Source organism: Cololabis saira, chromosome 1 (assembly GCF_033807715.1).
Source record: "Cololabis saira isolate AMF1-May2022 chromosome 1, fColSai1.1, whole genome shotgun sequence".
Classification (NCBI taxonomy): Eukaryota; Metazoa; Chordata; class Actinopteri; order Beloniformes; family Belonidae; genus Cololabis; species Cololabis saira.
Window position 1 is genome coordinate 49,618,200 of NC_084587.1, and position 19,285 is coordinate 49,637,484.

Here is a 19,285-nt window from a genome sequence, read left to right on the forward strand (position 1 = left end):
GTTTGAATTGATTAATACAAACTAGCAACACGTTAATTTAATGTAAATATTTGCTTTATTATTGTCCATTGCATTTATGTGGGCATATTGTTAATTCCTTTTTTAGCATGATGTATCTTGTATAATATGCATTTTGTCTTATTTGTATCATACTATCAAATATTGTACAAACTGGAAAAGTTGAATGTAAAATGGAAATGTTTAGATTTGAAGCTCAAACTTTCTTTCAGGGAAGAAACAAGACTAAGAATCTAAACGTGAAGTCAAACATGAAAACATTTAGAGACAGAATCAAGAATAAAACAAGAATAATGAGATAATAATCTAATTTATGATCAAACATCAACAATCCAGTAAATTATTTAATGTTTAAATGTGAAAAAGATAAAATAAAAATACAATAAACCAAAAAACTAAAGATAAACAGTGATCGTCGTTGTCATCATCGAGACACTGAGAAACCAGAACCAGAGTCCAAGTCCAGAATCCAACAGAGACAGTTTCTCTAACAGGACTCTTGAGACTAAACTGGACACAGAGACATTGAGGAACCAGACCAGGACCAGAATCCAAATCCAGGACAGAGAGGTTCAGTGAAGGTCGTGTTGGAAGTGTGGAGGTGGATCAGTCTGTCAGAGACGACTTCATAGAAGGACAGAGTTCCAGCAGGACAGTCCACGTACACTGCTACTCTGCCAGAGTCTGAAGATGAAGATGAGGAGATGAAGGATGTTTCTCTGTTATTGTGCCGGACACGGTACTGACCACCTGGATAACAACCCAGACTCCAGGAATGATCGTTTCTTCCAAATCTACAGTCATCAGAGTTTCCTCTCCTGCTGATTCTTCTGTAACTCACTGCTACAGAAACATCTCTGCTCCACTGGACCTCCCAGTAACAGCGACCCGTCAGAACCTCTCTACACAGCAGCTGAGGATGAACATCAAACCTGTCTGGATGATCAGGATATGACTGATCCTCCTCCACACGTGTCATCTTCCTGTTGTCATCAGACAGTTCAATCTTGTTGTAGACTGTGTTTGTGTCGATGGTGAGTTGACAGGAATCTGATGAAGAGAACAAACAAGTAGCTGGAGTTATTATTGATCAATTATTAATCACTGATGGACTCATGAACGAGTGAAGATGGTTGAACAAAAACACACTTACACTTCCTCAGACCTCCTGGTCTCAACCATCGTTGTCCAGCAGGCTCCACGCTGAAAGGGGGAGGGGGGTCAGACCAGTTCAGTCTCTTTCAGAGGAAGCAGAGATGTCAGAGACCCCCCACCCCCCTTACCTGTTGGGCACTCCCATATCCGCTAAATAACATCCCACCACACCCCTGAGCAATCAACTGCGGAAGATGAAAACCCCCACGCCTGTGCCACCATAACTAACACAATATAACCCCCCCACCCAGTAGTGTGTCCATACCTGAGAGTGTTCAGCCTCCAGCGGGGATCCTCCAGTCCAGCAGACAGAAGCTGTCCTGCTGACTCCCCTGGATGGTTGTAGCTCAGGTCCAGCTCTCTCAAGTGGGAGGGATTGGAGGTCAGAGCTGAGACCAGAGAAGCACTTCCTTCCTCTGAGATCAGACAGCCTGACAGCCTGCAGGCACACAACACAGGTCTGTTGCATGTTCTCTGCACAAATGTCCTGATGCAGACATATTTAGCAGTATGTTCACTGGAACTGGAAAAGACTTGAATGAATCCTGACCTGAGAGACTCCAGTTTACAGTGTGGACTCTCCAGTCCAGGACACAGCTTCTCCAGTCCAGAATCCTGCAGGTCGTTGTTACTCAGGTCCAGTTCTGTCAGACTGGAGGACTGAGAGCTGAGAACTGAGGACAGAACTGGACAGATGTCCTCTGAGAGGTTACAGCCACTCAGTCTGCAGACGGAAGTAAAGAACGACAACCAGGTTTTTTCACTGTTATGGAAGAAAATATACTTGTGCCTCCAACTTTTCTGCTGGTCTTCAGTAAAGTTTGTATTAAATCACATTTCAGCAACAAACAATTCAAGCTGCTTCACATGATAAAAACATGAAAAGTAAAGAGGAAAAAATAAATATCATGAGTTTTAGTGCAGTTGGCAGAATAAATAAAGTTAGATTTTAACTAGAGTTACAATTAACTACTAATCTTAACATTGTTCTAAGTTAAATCCAGAACAGTTTCAATAATCCACCAAAGTCTGTCAACCAACAAGTTTTAACTTGATTCAAAGGAACTGAGGGTTTCAGTTCCTGCAGGTTTCTGGACGTTTGTTCCAGATCTGTGGAACATAGAAGCTGAATACTGCTTCTCCGTGTTTGGTTCTGGTTCTGGTTACACAGAGCAGACCTGAACCAGGACACCTGAAAGGTCTGGGTGGTTGCTATGGTAAAAAGTATCTGATGTATTTTGGTCCTGAACCATTCAGTGATTTTTAAACTACCAGAAGTATTTTAAAGTCTATTCTCTGAGGTACAGGGAGCCCGTGTAAAGACCTCAAAACTGGACTGATGTGGTCCACGTTCTTGGTTCTGGTGAGAACCAGCAGCGTTCTGGATCAGCTGTTTGATTGACAGCTAGTCAGACCTGTGAAGACGCCGTTGCAGTAATCAAGTCCACTGATGATAAACATGGATGAGTTCTTTAAGGTCCTGCAGAGACATCAGTCCTTGATCCTGGAGATGTTCTTCGGGGTGATAGAAGGATGACTTTGTACATGTTTTAATGTCTCTGAAGGTCCATGACTACACCGAGATTTCAGGTCTCATCAGTGGTTTGTAGCTGTAATAGCTGAAGCTGTGTGCCGACTCTTAAACGCTCTTCTTCTGGTCCAAAAACAACTCGTTCAGTTTTGTTTGTGTTCACCTGAAGAACATTGTCCCACATTGATCTGTTCTCTGCATCTACTCAACACTTGTATGGGCTCATTGTCTCCTGGTGACATTGAAATGTACAGCTGTGTGTCATTTGCGTAGTTATGGTAACTTATCTTGTTGTGTATTATTATCTGAGCTACTGAAAGCATGTAGGTGTAAGTTACATGTTAACACAAAGTAGTCCCTGTCCTTTAAGTGAGACTCAAACCAGTCAAGTATTGGTCCACAAAGTCCGACCCAGTTCTCCAGTCGCTCTAGTAAAATACTGTAACAACGGTAGCAGATGCTGCGCTGAGGTCCAATAATACCAGCACTGTGGTTCTTCCACAGTCTGCATTTATGTTGATGTCATTGAACACCTTGAAAAGGACGGTCTCAGTACTGTGGTGAGCCCGAAAACCGGACTGGATGACGTCGGCTCATCCTGGTCCAAAAAGGAAATGTCCACCTGGACGGACGGATATGCGGACACACAGCTGTACCGATGGAGGTTCCCACCTCCAAGGTGTGTGGATGTGGGATGAAGAACCCCTGGTTCCTCCTCCAGCATCTCTGGATGATTCTTCACATTCTGCTTTTGACCAGAGGATAAAAACTGATGCATCACGTTGATGCAGCATTTGACAGATACCACGTCCCTATGGCGCTGCAGGGGCATTCTGCATCACTTCCTGTTGCGGTATGTGTGTCGTTGCGCGTCTCTCCTGTTTGCATCACTGATTAGACACTCTATTTCTGGGTTTATCCACATGTTTACCGCCGTGAACTCGGGGTACCCACCTGGCCACTAAAACACTAAGTTAGTGCGGTACCGCTGTATTACACTACCAAAACAATGTGGGACTCCAGAGTTTTCTCTGGACCTCAAATCTGACCGGTGACATGTTTCACGGCATGTCGTCCTTCACCGCTGGCAGTCCGGGTAGAGACCAAGCTCCGACCATCTCACTTCTGGGTCGGGTCTCATGAGGAACTCTGACACGCTGCAGTTCCTCGACTGGCAGCTAGAGGCTGCAAAAACCAGCTCATAGTTGATTTCACATCCACGGCACGAGGACGGTGAATGTCTCTGTACCACGTCAGGAGAGTTTATAGAAAACATTACATCTATTTGTTACATGACTGATGGACAGTCGGCTTAGCTGATGGTCATCCAGCACCACTCCTTCATCCCTCATTGTCATGGTAACAGTCATCAGTGGGTTGTAGTGACCCAGCGTTGCTAAACGCAGTAATCCTGGATTTCTCTGGTGAATCAACATGTGGAAGGAGATATTCTGCTGGAATCCTGAATCCTGCTGCTGCACAGCTGGATGATGTTGTTGACAGAACTACAACTTCAATGTCAACAACGTTGGACGGTGTCGTCCCTCAGGAACAGAAGGTCAACGGTCAGTGCAGGTCGGCCCCGTGGTTGAATTCATCACTGCAGGTTTTAAAGTAGACCTCCAGAAAGATGGAGAGAAAGTGTCGTTCCCATAACTTAATCAAGATTACATTAATCAAGAATCAATAATACCATACTGATTAGACCGCACTGAGGTTTAAACCTTTGATTTCTGTGTGGAATGTTGAGGTGAGTTTGTAGGGAAGTGGGTTCTACCAGTAAAACTGGACTGAAGTGAATTATCTGCTGCAAGGGAGTCAGCAGGAAAATACTTGAATTAATCCTGACCTGAGAGACTCCAGTTTACAGTGTGGACTCTCCAGTCCAGGACACAGCTTCTCGAGTCCAGAATCCTGCAGGCCGTTGTTGCTCAGGTCCAGTTCTGTCAGACTGGAGGACTGAGAGCTGAGAACTGAGGACAGAACTGGACAGATGTCCTCTGAGAGGTTACAACCACTCAGTCTGCAGACGGAAGAAAAGAACAACAACCAGGTTATTTCACTGTTATGGAAGAAAATGTAGTGGTGTCTCCAACTATTCTGCTGGTCTTCAGCTCATCCTGCCCCCCCAGTACAAACAGAAATGAAAGTGTTTCCTTGTCAGAGTTCATGCTTGTGTGTGATTTTAGGTCCAATGTGTCATTAAAGTCTCTGGAAATTAAAGAACCAGCGTAAACTCACTCATGTGAGGTTGTGCTGAAAAAAGACCCAAACAAGTGAAGAAAACATGAAATGTGGAGGTAAAACCAGACGTAGTCAGAAACTACCATCCATTCCAGAGGTCCAACATGTGTCTGTTGGTACTTACAGAACCTTCTTGGAGGCTTGGACCACCGGCAGCAGCCTCCGTAGAGCCTCCTCTGAAGCTGAGAACTTCTTAAGGTCAAACACCTCCAGATCTCTTGATGACAGTAAGATGAAGACCAGAGCTGACCACTGAGCAGGAGACAGTTTATCTGTGGAGAGACGTCCAGACCTCAGGGACCGATGGACCTCCTCCACCAGAGACCGATCGTTCAGTTCATTCAGACAGTGGAACAGGTTGATGCTTCTCTCTGCAGACAGGTCCTCACTGATCTTCTCCTTGATGTATTTGATTGTTTTCTGATTGTTCTGTGAACTTCTTTGGTTTGATGTCATCAGACCTCGAAGGAGGTTCTGATTGGTCTCCACTGAAAGACCCAAGAGGAAGCGCAGGAACAAGTCCAGATGCCCGTTTGGACTCTGTAAGGTCTTGTCCACAGTTCTCTGATAGAGGCGAGTATCGTCGTCATCATCATCATCATCATCATCATCATCATCATCATCATCATCATCATCATCCTGAACTTCTTCTCGTGTTTCAGATGTGTGAGACGTTGTCTGATCTTCCAACAGGTTGACTCCAGAGTTGATGAAGGTCTGATGGACATGAAGAGCAGCCAGAAACTCCTGGACACTCAGATGGATGAAGCAGAAAACCTGGTCCTGGTACAGGCTGCTCTCCTCTCTAAAGATCTGGGTGAACACTCCTGAGTACACTGAAGCCTCTCTGACATCGATGCCACACTCTCTCAGGTCGGGTTCATAGAAGATCAGGTTTCCTTTCTGCAGCTGCTCAAAAGCCAGTTTTCCCAGAGACCCGATCATCTTCCTGGTCTCTTGACTCCAGTGTGGATCTGTCTCAGCTCCTCCATCATACTTGGCCTTCTTCAGTTTGGCCTGGACCACCAGGAAGTGGATGTACATCTCAGTCAGGGTCTGGGGCAGCCCCCCTCCCTCTCTGGTTTCCAGGACGTTCTCCAGGACCGTAGCAGTGATCCAGCAGAAGACTGGGATGTGGCACATGATGTGGAGGCTCCGTGATGTCTTGATGTGGGAGATGATCCTGCTGGTCTGCTTCTTATTTCTGAACCTCTTCCTGAAGTACTTCTCCTTCTGTGGGTCAGTGAACCCTCTGACTTCTGTCACCATGTCAACACAGTAAGGAGGGATCTGATTTGCTGCTGCGGGTCTTGTGGTGATCCAGAGATGAGCAGAAGGAAGCAGGTTCCCCCTGATGAGGTTTGTCAGCAGCACATCCACTGAGGTGGACCTTCTGGGGTCACTGAGGATCGTAGGGTTGTGGAAGTCCAGAGGAAGTCGACACTCATCCAGACCGTCAAATATGAACGCGACCTGGAAGTCTTCAAAGCTGCTGATTCCTTTGGTTTCAGAGAAGAATCCATGAACTAGTTCCACCAAGCTGAACTTCTCCTCTCTCAGCAGATTCAGCTCTCTGAAGGTGAATGGAAGCAGGACCTGGATGTCCTGGTTGGTTCTGCCTTCAGCCCAGTCCAGACTGAACTTCTGTGTTAACACTGTTTTCCCGATGCCAGCCACTCCCTTCGTTATCACCGTTCTGATTGGTCCTCCTCTTCCAGGTGGGGGTCTAAAGATGTCTTCCTGTCTGATGGCTGTTTCTGCTTCGTCTGGTTTCCTGGAAGCTGCTTCAATCTGTCTGACTTCATGTTCATCATTGACCTCTCCGGTCCCTCCCTCTGTGATGTAGAGCTCCGTGTAGATCTGGTCCAGAAGGGTTGTCTTTCCTTCTTTAGTGATCCCCTCAAACACATGCTGGTGCTTCTTCTGCAGCTGACTTTTGAGTTTGGCTGGACAAACGGCAGCAACGGTATCTAAATAAAGATGAAATAAAGAAAATCACTAAGTGGTTTAAAACCAGCCCACAACAAGTTTTACTTCCTCTAAAGAATCAACATTTCAACATTCACTGATCAGCGGTTCAATGAAGAGTATTGAAGCGTTTTCCTCCGAAAAACCCCTCTGATCAATCAGAGGAACAAGAACGGTGTTACCTCTATGATTCCCTTCAGACACACCAGTTGTGTTTGTTTTGTGTTTGGTGGAACTGAATATTGAATCCACATGGTTCAACACTTTAGAATATATTTACTGGGATATTAATGACCCTATTAATGAGATGTTCCTAACAGAAAACTGGTGCCAGAAGATGAGCTGAGTTACTCCACCTTCCAGTGGGTTTAATGTTGTGTCTGATATGTGAATGTTGGTCATCTACTGAGATGGGGAGGTCGTTTATCCAGCACCTCAGATGTTCAGAGAAACGTCTTACTGCTGTGCAGGAGGTCAGCCAGCTTCTCCTGCTTCCTCCTCCTCAAGAACTTCACTGTGATCTTCACGAATGCCTCCCTGATGCTCTTCTGCTCTTCATCTTCATCCTCCTTCAGACTCTCTGAGGATTCTGGGTAATCTGGACTCAGAACCTTCTGGATCTTCTTGAGCTCGTCCTTCACAAACATGACGATGTCGTCCTCCAGCAGCTGGAACAGAAGACCACATGAATGACCCACTCAGACTGAAATCATGGTGACAAAAATCAGGTCCATGATGGACAGACTGACAGCCCACTGGTCTACAAAGACCAGCATGGAGACAAACATCAGGTCCATATTGGACAGACTGACAGTCCGCTGATTTACAATGACCAGCAAGGAGACAAACATCAAGTCCATATTGGACAGACTGACAGTCCACTGGTCTCCAAAGACCAGCATGGAAATGGACATCAGGTCCATGGTGGACAGACTGACAGTCCACTGGTCTACAAAGACCATCATGGAGACAAACATCAGGTCCATGATGGACAGACTGACAGTCCACTGGTCTACAAATACCAGGATGGAGATGGACATCAGGACAACATGGAGAAGCAGTTGTTGTTCATGTACAGACCTGAAAGATGGAGTCCAGCTGGGTCTGATGCTGCTGGACCGACGGACCACTGGGGGACTCTGAGATCTGCTGGTCCACTCTGTGGAGGAATCATGAAGAACTAGGTCAAATCATGTTGCAAGGTCCATGAAGTCATGTTTGGGATGAGAACAGTCCACCAGAGGACTTCCTGTCATGTTAAAGGTTCGCTGGTCCTCCTGAGATGACTGAGAACGTCTGCGTTTTACTCCCAGTACAAGCTCTCAATCTGGTGGTACAAGAAGGTCCACCGAGTGTCCACAAAGACCATCTTCTCAACAGATCAATGTTCACATGGTTCCAGGAACCATCTGTCCTCCTGCATCCAGGAACACCTGCCACCTGAGGAGAACTTCCTCCCTAAATGATGTTGCAACCACAGCAGAAAGATGCCCCCTGCTGTACAAACTGGTGAACTACAGTCACTCAGAAGAGCCTCCAACACCCCCCTTTAAGCCTGGGATATATTTGCTGTTGGTACTTGCGTTCGCATCCATTCACATCCGTTCGCGTCTATTCACATGCACCACCAACCGACACGTCGCTCGCGTAGTACGCGAGGAGAGCGCGTCGTACCGGAGGTCACCGATAGGGGGCAGTAAGCAGAGCAACAGTTGGAAAAGTGATTAAATATTTAGTAGTAGCAGTAGTAGTAGCAGTAGTAGCAGTAGCAGATTAGATACAACAAACAAGTTTACATGACAACATTGGATGATGTAGGAGATTATAACATTGCTTTGGTTGCGATCTCGGCAAAGGAAACGGCGCCAGCGACCTCCGCGTCGTCACTTATGGCCGGCTGGTTTCTGACCGGTACCAGCGTCACTGGCGGCCAGAGCGAGAACTGCAAGTCGCGTACGCGTTCAGTGTCGTTTTGAGAACGTGCACGTCGACGCGTCAAATGAACGCAGGATACGCGTGGGGGCCATGATGCGTACACAGTCTGAACTGGAAGTATATTCCAGGCTTTATAGTCTGCTGTGTTTCTGGAAACATCAACAACCATCTAAGAATGGCAGCAAAACAGAGAAATGTTGATGAAAACGTTTCATCATAACAACATTTACAACATTTACAAACAACTCACCTCTCTGAAGGAAAACCAGGAGCATCTTTAAAACTGATAATTAAATCCTTTGATGCATCACTCTTCAAGGACACACAGCTGGGACCAAGTCCAGGTCCGGGTTCAGGTCCAGGTCCATGAGAGTCTGTTTTCTGATGAAACCTGGGGACAACAAATCTTTAATTCCTGACAGTTGCATCTAAACTTCTGGAAAAGGTAGTTTCAAGCCAGTCATGTGACCATTTGTATAGAAATGATCTATTTGAAGTTTTTCAGTCATGGTTCAGAATGCATCATAGCACAGAGACAGCACTGATTCTACTGGACCTCAGATAAGGGATTAGTGTCCATACTGGTTCTACTGGACCTCAGATAAGGGATTATTGTCCATACTGGTTCTACTGGACCTCAGGTAAGGGATCAGTGTCCATACTGGTTCTACTGGACTTCAGATAAGGGATTAGTGTCCATACTGGTTCTACTGGACCTCAGGTAAGGGATCAGTGTCCATACTGGTTCTACTGGACCTCAGATAAGGGATTAGTGTCCATACTGGTTCTACTGGACCTCAGGTAAGGGATTAGTGTCCATACTGGTTCTACTGGACCTAAGGTAAGGGATTCATACTGGCATGGTGATTTATGCTGATGACACCACCATTTTTGCATCAGGCTTAAACTCTGAACAGGTCAATAATACACTTCAAAAGGAAATTATGTTGGGTGAATAAAAACACATTTAAATTGAATTTTTCTAAAACTAAATTTTTAATGCTATGTTTGAAATATGCCTTAAGATCCGATCATTAAATATCTCTCTCCCTAAATGATACTAATACTGAACAGGTCAGGGGGGCTAAACTATACGGGGTTACTATAGACAAAACACTGTCATGAACATATCATATTGGTAACATAGTAACGAAAATGAGGAGGGGTTTTTCCATCATCAAGAGAACATTTACAACATATACAAACAACTCACCTCTCTGAAGGAAAACCAGGAGCATCTTTAAAACTGATAATTAAATCCTTTGATGCATCACTCTTCAAGGACACACAGCTGGGACCAAGTCCAGGTCCGGGTTCAGGTCCAAGTCCACGAGAGTCTGTTTTCTGATGAAACCTGGGGAAAACAAATCTTTAATTCCTGACAGTTGCATCTAAACTTCTGGAAAAGGTAGTTTCAAGCCAGTCAGTTTTTCAGTCATGGTTCAGAATGCATCATAGCACAGAGACAGCACTGGTTCGACTGGACCTCAGGTAAGGGATCAGTGTCCATACTGGTTCTACTGGACCTCAGATAACGGATTATTGTCCATACTGGTTATACTGGACCTCAGATAAGGGATCAGTGTCCATACTGGTTCTACTGGACCTCAGATAAGGGATTATTGTCCATACTGGTTCTACTGGACCTCAGATAAGGGATCAGTGTCCATACTGGTTCTACTGGACCTCAGATAAGGGATTATTGTCCATACTGGTTCTACTGGACCTCAGATAAGGGATTATTGTCCATACTGGTTCTACTGGACCTCAGGTAAGGGACCAGTGTCCATACTGGTTCTACTGGACCTCAGATAAGGGATTAGTGTCCATACTGGTTCTACTGGACCTCACCCAGCAAACATTGGACGTCTGGGTGACGTGCAGATCTAGTCTATATTTGGTCGGTCCGTCAAAGACCATTTCTAGACGTCCATACAACATTTGACGTCTAAATATGAACGTCCATACAGCGTCAATATGCAGTTCAATATCTGACCTCTGTTTGGGTAATTTTTTGTGACGTCATGCAGACGTCTAAAACAGGTGCAAGAAATTTTGTGGAATGATAAATGTTACTAAAACTATGTAATATCTTGATTTTACTGATTGTTACCATTTTTTATTTGTGTTCTCCATTTAAAATGGGAAAGTTGTGAATATATTTATTATTGTAATGCTTTGGAAAAAAAATTCTACTGAATGTTCAGTAGCGACCCCTGTGGTAGTGCTGTAGTATTGCTCTACTTTATAACAGCAGTGTGGTAATCAGTGCCAACTGGTGACACCTGGGCCCGGTGTCTACCAGTGTATAAATCCAAGCCGGTTATTCATACTCTCTCTCTCTTCCTTCACTTGCAGGCACCTGGTCGGTGATGTGGCAGCCTTAGTTTCCTTTTTTATCCTGTTGTTTCGTTTTGCATCCTACAACACAAGTCGTTTCTTATTAATAAACTTAATTTGTTATTCCTTATCATGGTGTGTTCCCTCCTTGTCATGGCTGTAAGAGCCAGGCTGTGACAGTTACTATTTGAATGTTACTTTGTATTGCATGCTCTGTTTTAAAAATGGAAAGGTGGAGAGGTCCATTCCAATGTCGAAAAAGACGTTAGGAAGACGTCCCTAATGACCTTGTAGCACGGCGAGTGCTACGGGGCCGACCGACAGGACAGAGGACACAGGTTTCAGTGCAGGAACTCCGTTTATTTTCTCCAGACACACCCAAGACACGTGCAGAACCTTCTCCCAGCAGCAGCAGCCCCTTTCTGCTGTGCAGCCATGACTTATCAAGCCAGGCAGGGTGGAGAGGTTGATTGGGGCCACCTGTGCCCCAATCAACCTGAGTGGCTGCAGCTCCTCCACCCTGCCACAGACCTGTTTCGGACTAGAATTGGCCCTTGTCTGGAGGTCCTGGTGACGTTGATACCCAACGTCAAAATTAAAGACGTCATCTGGCGTTACATTCTTGTACCTTAAAAAGACGTTGTTTAGACATCTTTTTGCGCACTGGGCAGGTAAGGGATCAGTGTCCATACTGGTTCTACTGGACCTCAGATAAGGGATTAGTGTCCATACTGGTTCTACTGGACCTCAGTGCTGCTTTTACCCTGTAGATCAGCATCTTACTGCACAGGTTAGAGCATGTTGTTGGTATTAAACAAGACAGCTCTAGGTTGGTTCAAATCACATCTATGCTGATGATCTTGTTTACTCTGATCAACATCAGACTAAATAAGATCTTCAGGGAAGCTGGCTCTGGCTGGAGAACTTTGAAACATGACGTGTTGAGAGAGGCTTTGCTGATGAAGCGCATCAACCCGACCACTTTCTAACACAACAAGCTTCTTTGCTTTCGCCATCAGGAAATCCTGACAAAGTGATGACTTGACAGAAAATCACACGGAATCCACATTTTGTGCAGATTTTGGCTTTTAAAGGCTGTTGTCTTAAACCTTTGATCAGCTGATGAACATTTGAGTTAAATTGATGTTTTCAACAAACTGATAACTTTTGTTCTCTTGCTCCCATTTCTCTTTTTTTTTCGCATTTTGAAGTTCTTAGAACTGTCAGGAAGGTTGTAGTGAGGACCCAGATGCAGGAGAGCAGGAGGCAGGAGTACTGAAAAATTGTGATTTATTAACTCAAAGAAAACCAAAAACACTGCTAAGCAAGAATCCAAAAATTGTAAAAACCTGAATGTGGTAACATGGAGGTAGAAACGGTACGGACCAGTAAGAAGCAGGGGAAAGACTAGACTAGATATACACAAAGGATAACGAGACTCAGGTGCAGACGATCAGGGCAGATGGGGAACAGGAAGGTCAAGACAGAACTTAAACACAAGGACACAGGCTTCAAAATAAAACGTCAACATGTCAACATGAAATGTCAAACCCTGACAAGAACCTTCTTGAGATCCAGAGTGTAAATATAGACATGTTTCAGGTAGGGCTATTATACCTTTTTTATATGTTTATATTTTATTTTGAGCTTGTCACTGTCTGTTACTTGTATGTTATGATGCTGTGTCCCAATAATATCCCAATCCTGGGATCGATAAAATACATTTTATCTTATCTGGCAGATTCCAGTTTTTAGAATGGCAGCAAAACAGATAAATGCTCACTGTAAACATGTTACAAGGAAAACGATTCAGTATCAGTTACGTTTTTCAGAAACAACGTTTGAAAACAACTTACCTTTCTGAAGGACAACAGGAGGCATCTTTAAAACTTATAATTAAATCCTTTGATGCATCACTCTTCAAGGACACAGAGCTGGGACCAGGTCCAGGTCCAGGTCCAGGTCCAGGTCCAGGTTGTCTCCTGTAATACAGATGTTTGGTGACGTGAGGGCTGAACTCTGACGTGCAGAAGAGTCATGGACAGTTAGAGTGATCATCTCACCTCTCTTCTTCTCTCCGACTCTCAGGTTTTCCCCTCGGGGAGGTTTTAGTGGGAAGGACTCCCTCCTCTTTGTCCTCACACTGATCCATGCTTCTGGATTCACATCAGCTCACACACACCTTCTCCAAGTATCCATCTGCAGAGGAAACACGTCATTGTAGATGTACAACAACCAGCTGCTCCATCTTCATTTTTTGACATGATACAGGTGTGTACTGATTTTCGTGCATGTACGTCAAACCGTATTGTGGGGCTTGAGGCACAAAGATTTTTCTGTCTGGACCAATCAGATGAAGGGTGGGCGCGCTTTTTGGTCTCTAACGCTTTTGACTGAGAAAAGTAAGGCGCATCGTCGCAGGATCGAGACGCACATTTTGATGTATAACACATCTGGGTGCACGTTACGGTTCAGGCCGTATTAACTGCCGAAGGAATGGCATAAATTGCGCCAAAATTACACGATTAATTGAAAATTGCCGACTTCCTGTTCGGTTTCGGCCATGGCACCAAGAGACTTTTCTTTAAGTTGCAACATGATACAGGTGTGTACCGATTTTCGTGCATGTACGTCAACCCGTATTGTGGGGCTTGAGGCACAAAGTTTTCTAGTGGGGCGCTGTTGAGCCGTTTTGCCACGCCCATTAATGAAATGGCCAGCCACCAGCGGCAGCTCTGAGCACCAGCGGCAGCTCCGAGCACCAGCGGCAGCTCCGACCACCAGCGGCAGCTCCGAGCACCAGCGGCAGCTCCGAGCACCAGCGGCGGCAGCTCCGACCACCAGCGGCAGCTCCGACCACCAGCGGCAGCTCCAGCCACCAGCGGCAGCTCCGACCACCAGCGGCGGCAGCTCCGACCACCAGCGGCAGCTCCGACCACCAGCGGCAGCAGCTCTGACCACCAGCGGCGGCAGCTCCGGCCACCAGCGGCGGCAGCTCCGACCACCAGCGGCAGCTCCGACCACCAGCGGCGGCAGCTCCGACCACCAGCGGCGGCAGCTCCGGCCACCAGCGGCGGCAGCTCCGGCCACCAGCGGCGGCAGCTCCGACCACCAGCGGCGGCAGCTCCGACCACCAGCGGCAGCTCCGACCACCAGGAGCTCCAACTAGCAGCAGTGCATCCAGAAGCTGCACTGAGACTGGTACATCGTGCTTCCACCACCCTGCCTCAGCAGCTTCCACCACCCGGCCTCAGCAGCTTCCACCACCCGGCCTCAGCAGCTTCCACCATCTGGCCTCAGCAGAAGCCGCAACTATTGGGTCAGTGTTGTTTAAATTGTTTTAACATTACTAAATATCAGGATGCCACCAAAAAAGCCAGCAATCACAGACAAAGAAGTAGAGGAAATTAAAAAATCTTCAAACTTCTTGTCAGAAGAAATAGCAAACATCTCCAAACAACAAAAAGTGATAATAAACTTGATGGAAGAAATTAAGGAATTAAAAAGACAAAACGCTGAAAAGGATAAAGCGATAACTATGTTAGAATACCGGGTGTCAGAACTTGAACAATACTCCAGGATGAATGACCTGATTGTCAGTGGACTGGACACAAAGCCTCGCTCATATGCCAGGGCTGTATCGAGAGACGAAGAAGTCACCAAGCCTGACCAGGACTCACTGGAGCAGCAGGTGATCACATTCCTGAATAGCAAAGGGATAACTGTGGACAGCAATGATATTGAGGCTGTCATCCTCTCCCCCGGAGAGATAAAAACTACAAACCTGCCATTATAATTCGACTGGTAAATAGAAAGCAGAAAACAGCACTGCTCAAGCAGGGGCGGAAACTGAGAGGAACAAATGTCTATTTGAACGAACATTTAACAAAGAAAAATGCAGACATTGCCCGACAACCACGGTTTTTACGGAAGCAGAACAAGATCCAATCAACATGGACATCTAGCTGCAAAGTATTTATAAAACTCAACGGAACACCTGAGGAGGCCAAAGTGCTGCTTATCAAAGACATCACGGAGCTGGAAAAGTTCAAGAAATGACAATTCAAAGGTCACACAAGCAAAAAGACTGTCACCCCTGAAACTCACAGCCCATGACAAGCCCTGACACAAACCATTCACTCCCAACTGATGTCATGAGACAACAACAAATATGTATCACTGAATGTGAGGCCCTTGGACTTAAAACATCTAGATTCACAGACTACAGGGACCATGACATTGAAAATGATATTGATCCTGGGAATAATTTTTACATTAACATACAGAACCATTGTGAATACTTTACTGAAGAACAGTTTGGGAACAACTTTAGAGAGGAGAGGGGAATCTCAATCATACATATCAATAGTAGAAGTTTAAATTCAAATCTGTCAAAAATCAAACATTGTTTAGAACAGTTAAAGACTCATTTCACAATAATAGCAGTCTCTGAAACTTGGCTAAGCGAAGAACAAACCGCCTTGGATGAAATAGAAGGTTATGAAATGTATCATATGAATAGAAAACAGAAAAAAGGTGGTGGAGTGGCAATATACATTGATAAAACCTACAGAAGTAAAGCTATTGATAGCATGTCACAAGCAATAAACAATATAATGGAATGTATCACAGTAGAAATAGAAATGGAGAAATCTAAAAATGTACTAGTAAGCTGTGTCTACAGAACACCAGGATCTTGTGTTGAAATATTCAAAGAGAAGCTATCGATTACATATGAAAAAATAAATAATAGGAAACTGTTTTTTGCATGTGGGGATTTCAATATTGATTTGATGAACCCTCTTGCAAACAAACACACCATGGAATTCATAAACATGATGTACAGTATGAGCCTCTATCCACTAATAACACGTCCGACCAGAATTACAAGACATAGTGAGACATTAATTGATAACATTTTCACCAATGGTATTGATAAGAATATAATACGCGGAATAGTGATTAATGACACAAGTGATCATTGTTGGGTTATTTCGTGTTACCCCTACAAAGAAATGAGAACCAGACACAATTCAAAGTTTCAGCTTTGCAAAGGGGAGAGAGCTCCTCGGAGAATTCAGAATACTGAGGTGTCTCCGCTCAACTCCAAATGAGCTTCCCTCTTCAGCTTGAATTTATTCAGTACATGGGCGTATTCTTTTTACACATATTGAGTACATGGGCGTATTCTTTTTACACATCATGAGTTAGGCAAAAGTGCTGAGCTTGTTATTTCGCTGTTATTCCAGACAAAAACGAAACGATTACATAAAGGTCATACACTTCCTTTTAGTTAAAATAGCTCCAAGCTTTAAGATCAAAAGCGGGTAAATCAGAAGAACAGGATATAAAACTAATTTCACAATAGACATGAGACACGGTAAAAATGTCACTTGACTTCAGACTTTAAGGGTCAGCATTTAGTCTGTTTAAAGTGATTATACATGAATTTCTCCAACATCTCCCTCCTGTTTATCATTTTAACATACTAAATCCTAGTACACATCAGTACATCATCACATGTCAGGACAGTTTCGATGATCACATCATAATCAAGAGACAAAGTATGGCTTAAACAACATCATCATATTCCTCTCTAACATCCTCATAGTTATCTTCGGTTGGCTTCAACGCTTGATATTCATGTTGGAGCAGTTGGTACTGGACAAAAGTATTTGGCATAGTTTTTTTTTATCATGGATTTCACACAGAGCAGAACACAGGTGGTGAATAAGCAGAATAGTATTAGTACACACAGTATCGGTGCACTAATTTTCAGCAAAAGGTGCCACCAGGGGCCACTGGTTAACCATGATAGGGGATCCCAAGTGGAACCCCCTGAGTTCTCAGCATGTTGTCGACTAAGAAGGTCATCAAGGTGCTGCTGTATAGCTGTCATATTAGAGCTTCCATCTGGGATCCAGGTACAACACGTTTCTCGAATTATTTTACACACTCCGCCTTTCTCTGCCAGGAGGAAATCTAAAGCCATACGATTTTGCATGGTCATCATACGGATGGCCTGTTGTTCGCCAGTTAGCGTGTCGAAGCCCTGATTGGTCAAGGTGGTGAGGTTTTCTAATTCTTCAGACAGGTCGTTAATGCGGTGCGTATTATTGGCTGCTCCAAAGACCGGAAACAAGGACCCCGCGAACCCCATCCCATCGGTGATACGAGCACGTTTTACTCTTTCCGGACGGCGTACTCCTGGAATGTTGGTGAAATCGCGATACACCTGGAAACTTGGGAGTAAGTAGGCCAAGTAACACGTCCCACTCCAGTTATCTGGGAGATATAAGTAGGACCTATGCCCGCAGACCCATACCATGTTTCGTGGGCATCCAAAGCCCCAGGCGTTTGGAATACGCACGGCTACTTCCGTCACGGGGGTTCCATTTTTATAAGCTCCGACGAGAGTAGATGGGTTAGGGAACGCCGTGAGGTTCAGTATTATCAAATCAGGTACTGGAACTTCCAGCCCAGGGGTGTTAAGTGTGTATTGATCCATACGTTTTGGGCACGAGGACCCTAGCTCGCAAGATATGTTCAGATTAAATACACAATTTTCAGCATGGCCCAGAAATACGCTAGTGGACGCATTTTGCGTGAAACACAGGGCTGGGCGCCACCATCCTCCTGCAGAACGATGTGAGAATATCGAGAGGGCGATAGTAGCATTTGTGGCGACTGAGAAGTTAGCTGGATCCCTGATGGGGCGTAGCGGGACGGTTTTGGTCCATTTAAAGTATGTTTCAGCGAAATTTCTTCCGGCAGAGAGTAACAGGAGCGTGGCAAGGGATTCATTCAGGGCGACAGGAACAGGCACATAGATTTCTGAGCTAGGAGTAGCATGTGGGATAAAAGAGCACACATAACAGCTAGATTTTACATATCTGGTGGACATCCGGAGTGCTGCTAACCACCACGAGTTGTCCTTGTGGTCGTGGTGGTCGATGTCATGACTTCCTCGTTTTCGCCGAGCGGGCAGTGGTGCCGTCGTAGCGAGCTGGGACAGGCCTAGGAGGCCCATCAGGATGAGTATTCTCATAGTTGCCACGTGGAGGGTAGACTACCTCTCACGGGAGCTGGTCTCAGGGATTATTCTGCCCTGTGGTTGAGAGACCAGCGTCCTGGGTCCACAGTTGACCTTACCTTGTGGCTGGTGAGTAGGTTTCAGGTGAGTTCTTCGGCGGACAAAGGTTTTGATACCGTCCGACTTCCAACCTACTCAAAGGGGGTCCTGCTGGGTGGTCCCTCCTAAACGTCTGGCTCAGGTACTCGCTGTAGTTTGCAGTGGCTGAGGTGGATCCAGCTGGGTCGCTCGGCTATCTTCGCTGCAACTGGTGAACGCAGTAGATCATTCAGCAACCTTTTACTGCTGCCGGTGCTGTCGGTGTCCTGATCTGGACAGCAAAAGGGCCCGTCCTGACGGAGTGATGACGTTTCACCACTCAACTCAGGATCTGGTCACCCATTTTCAGCAGTTCCTACTTAGGAGAGGGAGAGGGAGGAACAGCAGCCCACTCGCATGTCAACAGGGGTAGGGGTCCCGCTGTCCGTGCTCCCACTCATTGTTGACCTCTGCATCCTGGCAAGTCACAGGTCTGACTTAATGATCCTCTAGGGTCAGTTTTCTATGTCCCTCAGATCGCTCAGATCCCCCCTCCCATCACCAGATTAGAAGGGGCAAAACCTGTTAAATTCCGTCTTCTACCTTAGTCAAAGACTACAGAATTTCCTAATTTCAAAATTTCCTTATTTCAACCCAAGTGGGTTATGGTTTTATTAAAGTAACAACACACGAGTCAATAACATAACGGTCCAATGAACAGTCCTGGCTGTTCATGCTCAGGTGCCTCACAGACAAAAACTGTCCGTGCAGCAACTCTCCTGCAACGTAAAACAACAGTCTTCAGTGAACTTATATATATATATATAAACAATAATTCACAGTCACAAAACGTCGGACTGAAGGAAGCATTCCATCAGATAATGCATCATCAACTTGCTGTTGAGCTCTATTGTAGCACGTCCAAAAGGAATGCCAGAAAGTTGTCAGAAAATTGTCTCCAGATTAATCATATAGTCTTCAGG

At 45.3% G+C, this 19,285-nt stretch overlaps 1 protein-coding gene across 1 annotated transcript; it reads right to left on the reverse strand.

The window, feature by feature from the left end:
- Positions 1–412: 412 nt before the first annotated feature.
- Positions 413–7,839, reverse strand: LOC133442471 (NLR family CARD domain-containing protein 3-like). Its single transcript, XM_061720507.1, has 8 exons — positions 7,729–7,839; positions 7,377–7,482; positions 5,073–6,447; positions 4,554–4,727; positions 1,724–1,897; positions 1,439–1,612; positions 1,333–1,346; positions 413–1,068 (listed from the first exon to the last, which is right to left on the reverse strand). Exons 1-8 carry the CDS (start codon positions 7,837–7,839, stop codon positions 524–526), a joined length of 2,673 nt encoding a protein of 890 aa, XP_061576491.1. The 3' UTR covers positions 413–523.
- Positions 7,840–19,285: the final 11,446 nt, after the last annotated feature.

What these genes read in the sequence shown, in the direction of transcription:
- LOC133442471 (XM_061720507.1), bottom strand. Translation starts at nt 7,839, where the DNA reads ATGGACCTGATGTCCATTTCCATGCTGGTCTTTGGAGACCAGTGGACT. An exon ending in CAAGCCTCCAAGAAGGTTCT is followed by an intron (nt 4,728 to 5,072) that starts GTAAGTACCAAC and finishes TTCCGTCTGCAG; the next exon opens with ACTGAGTGGTTGTAACCTCT. An exon ending in TGTAAACTGGAGTCTCTCAG is followed by an intron (nt 1,613 to 1,723) that starts GTCAGGATTCAT and finishes GTGTGCCTGCAG; the next exon opens with GCTGTCAGGCTGTCTGATCT.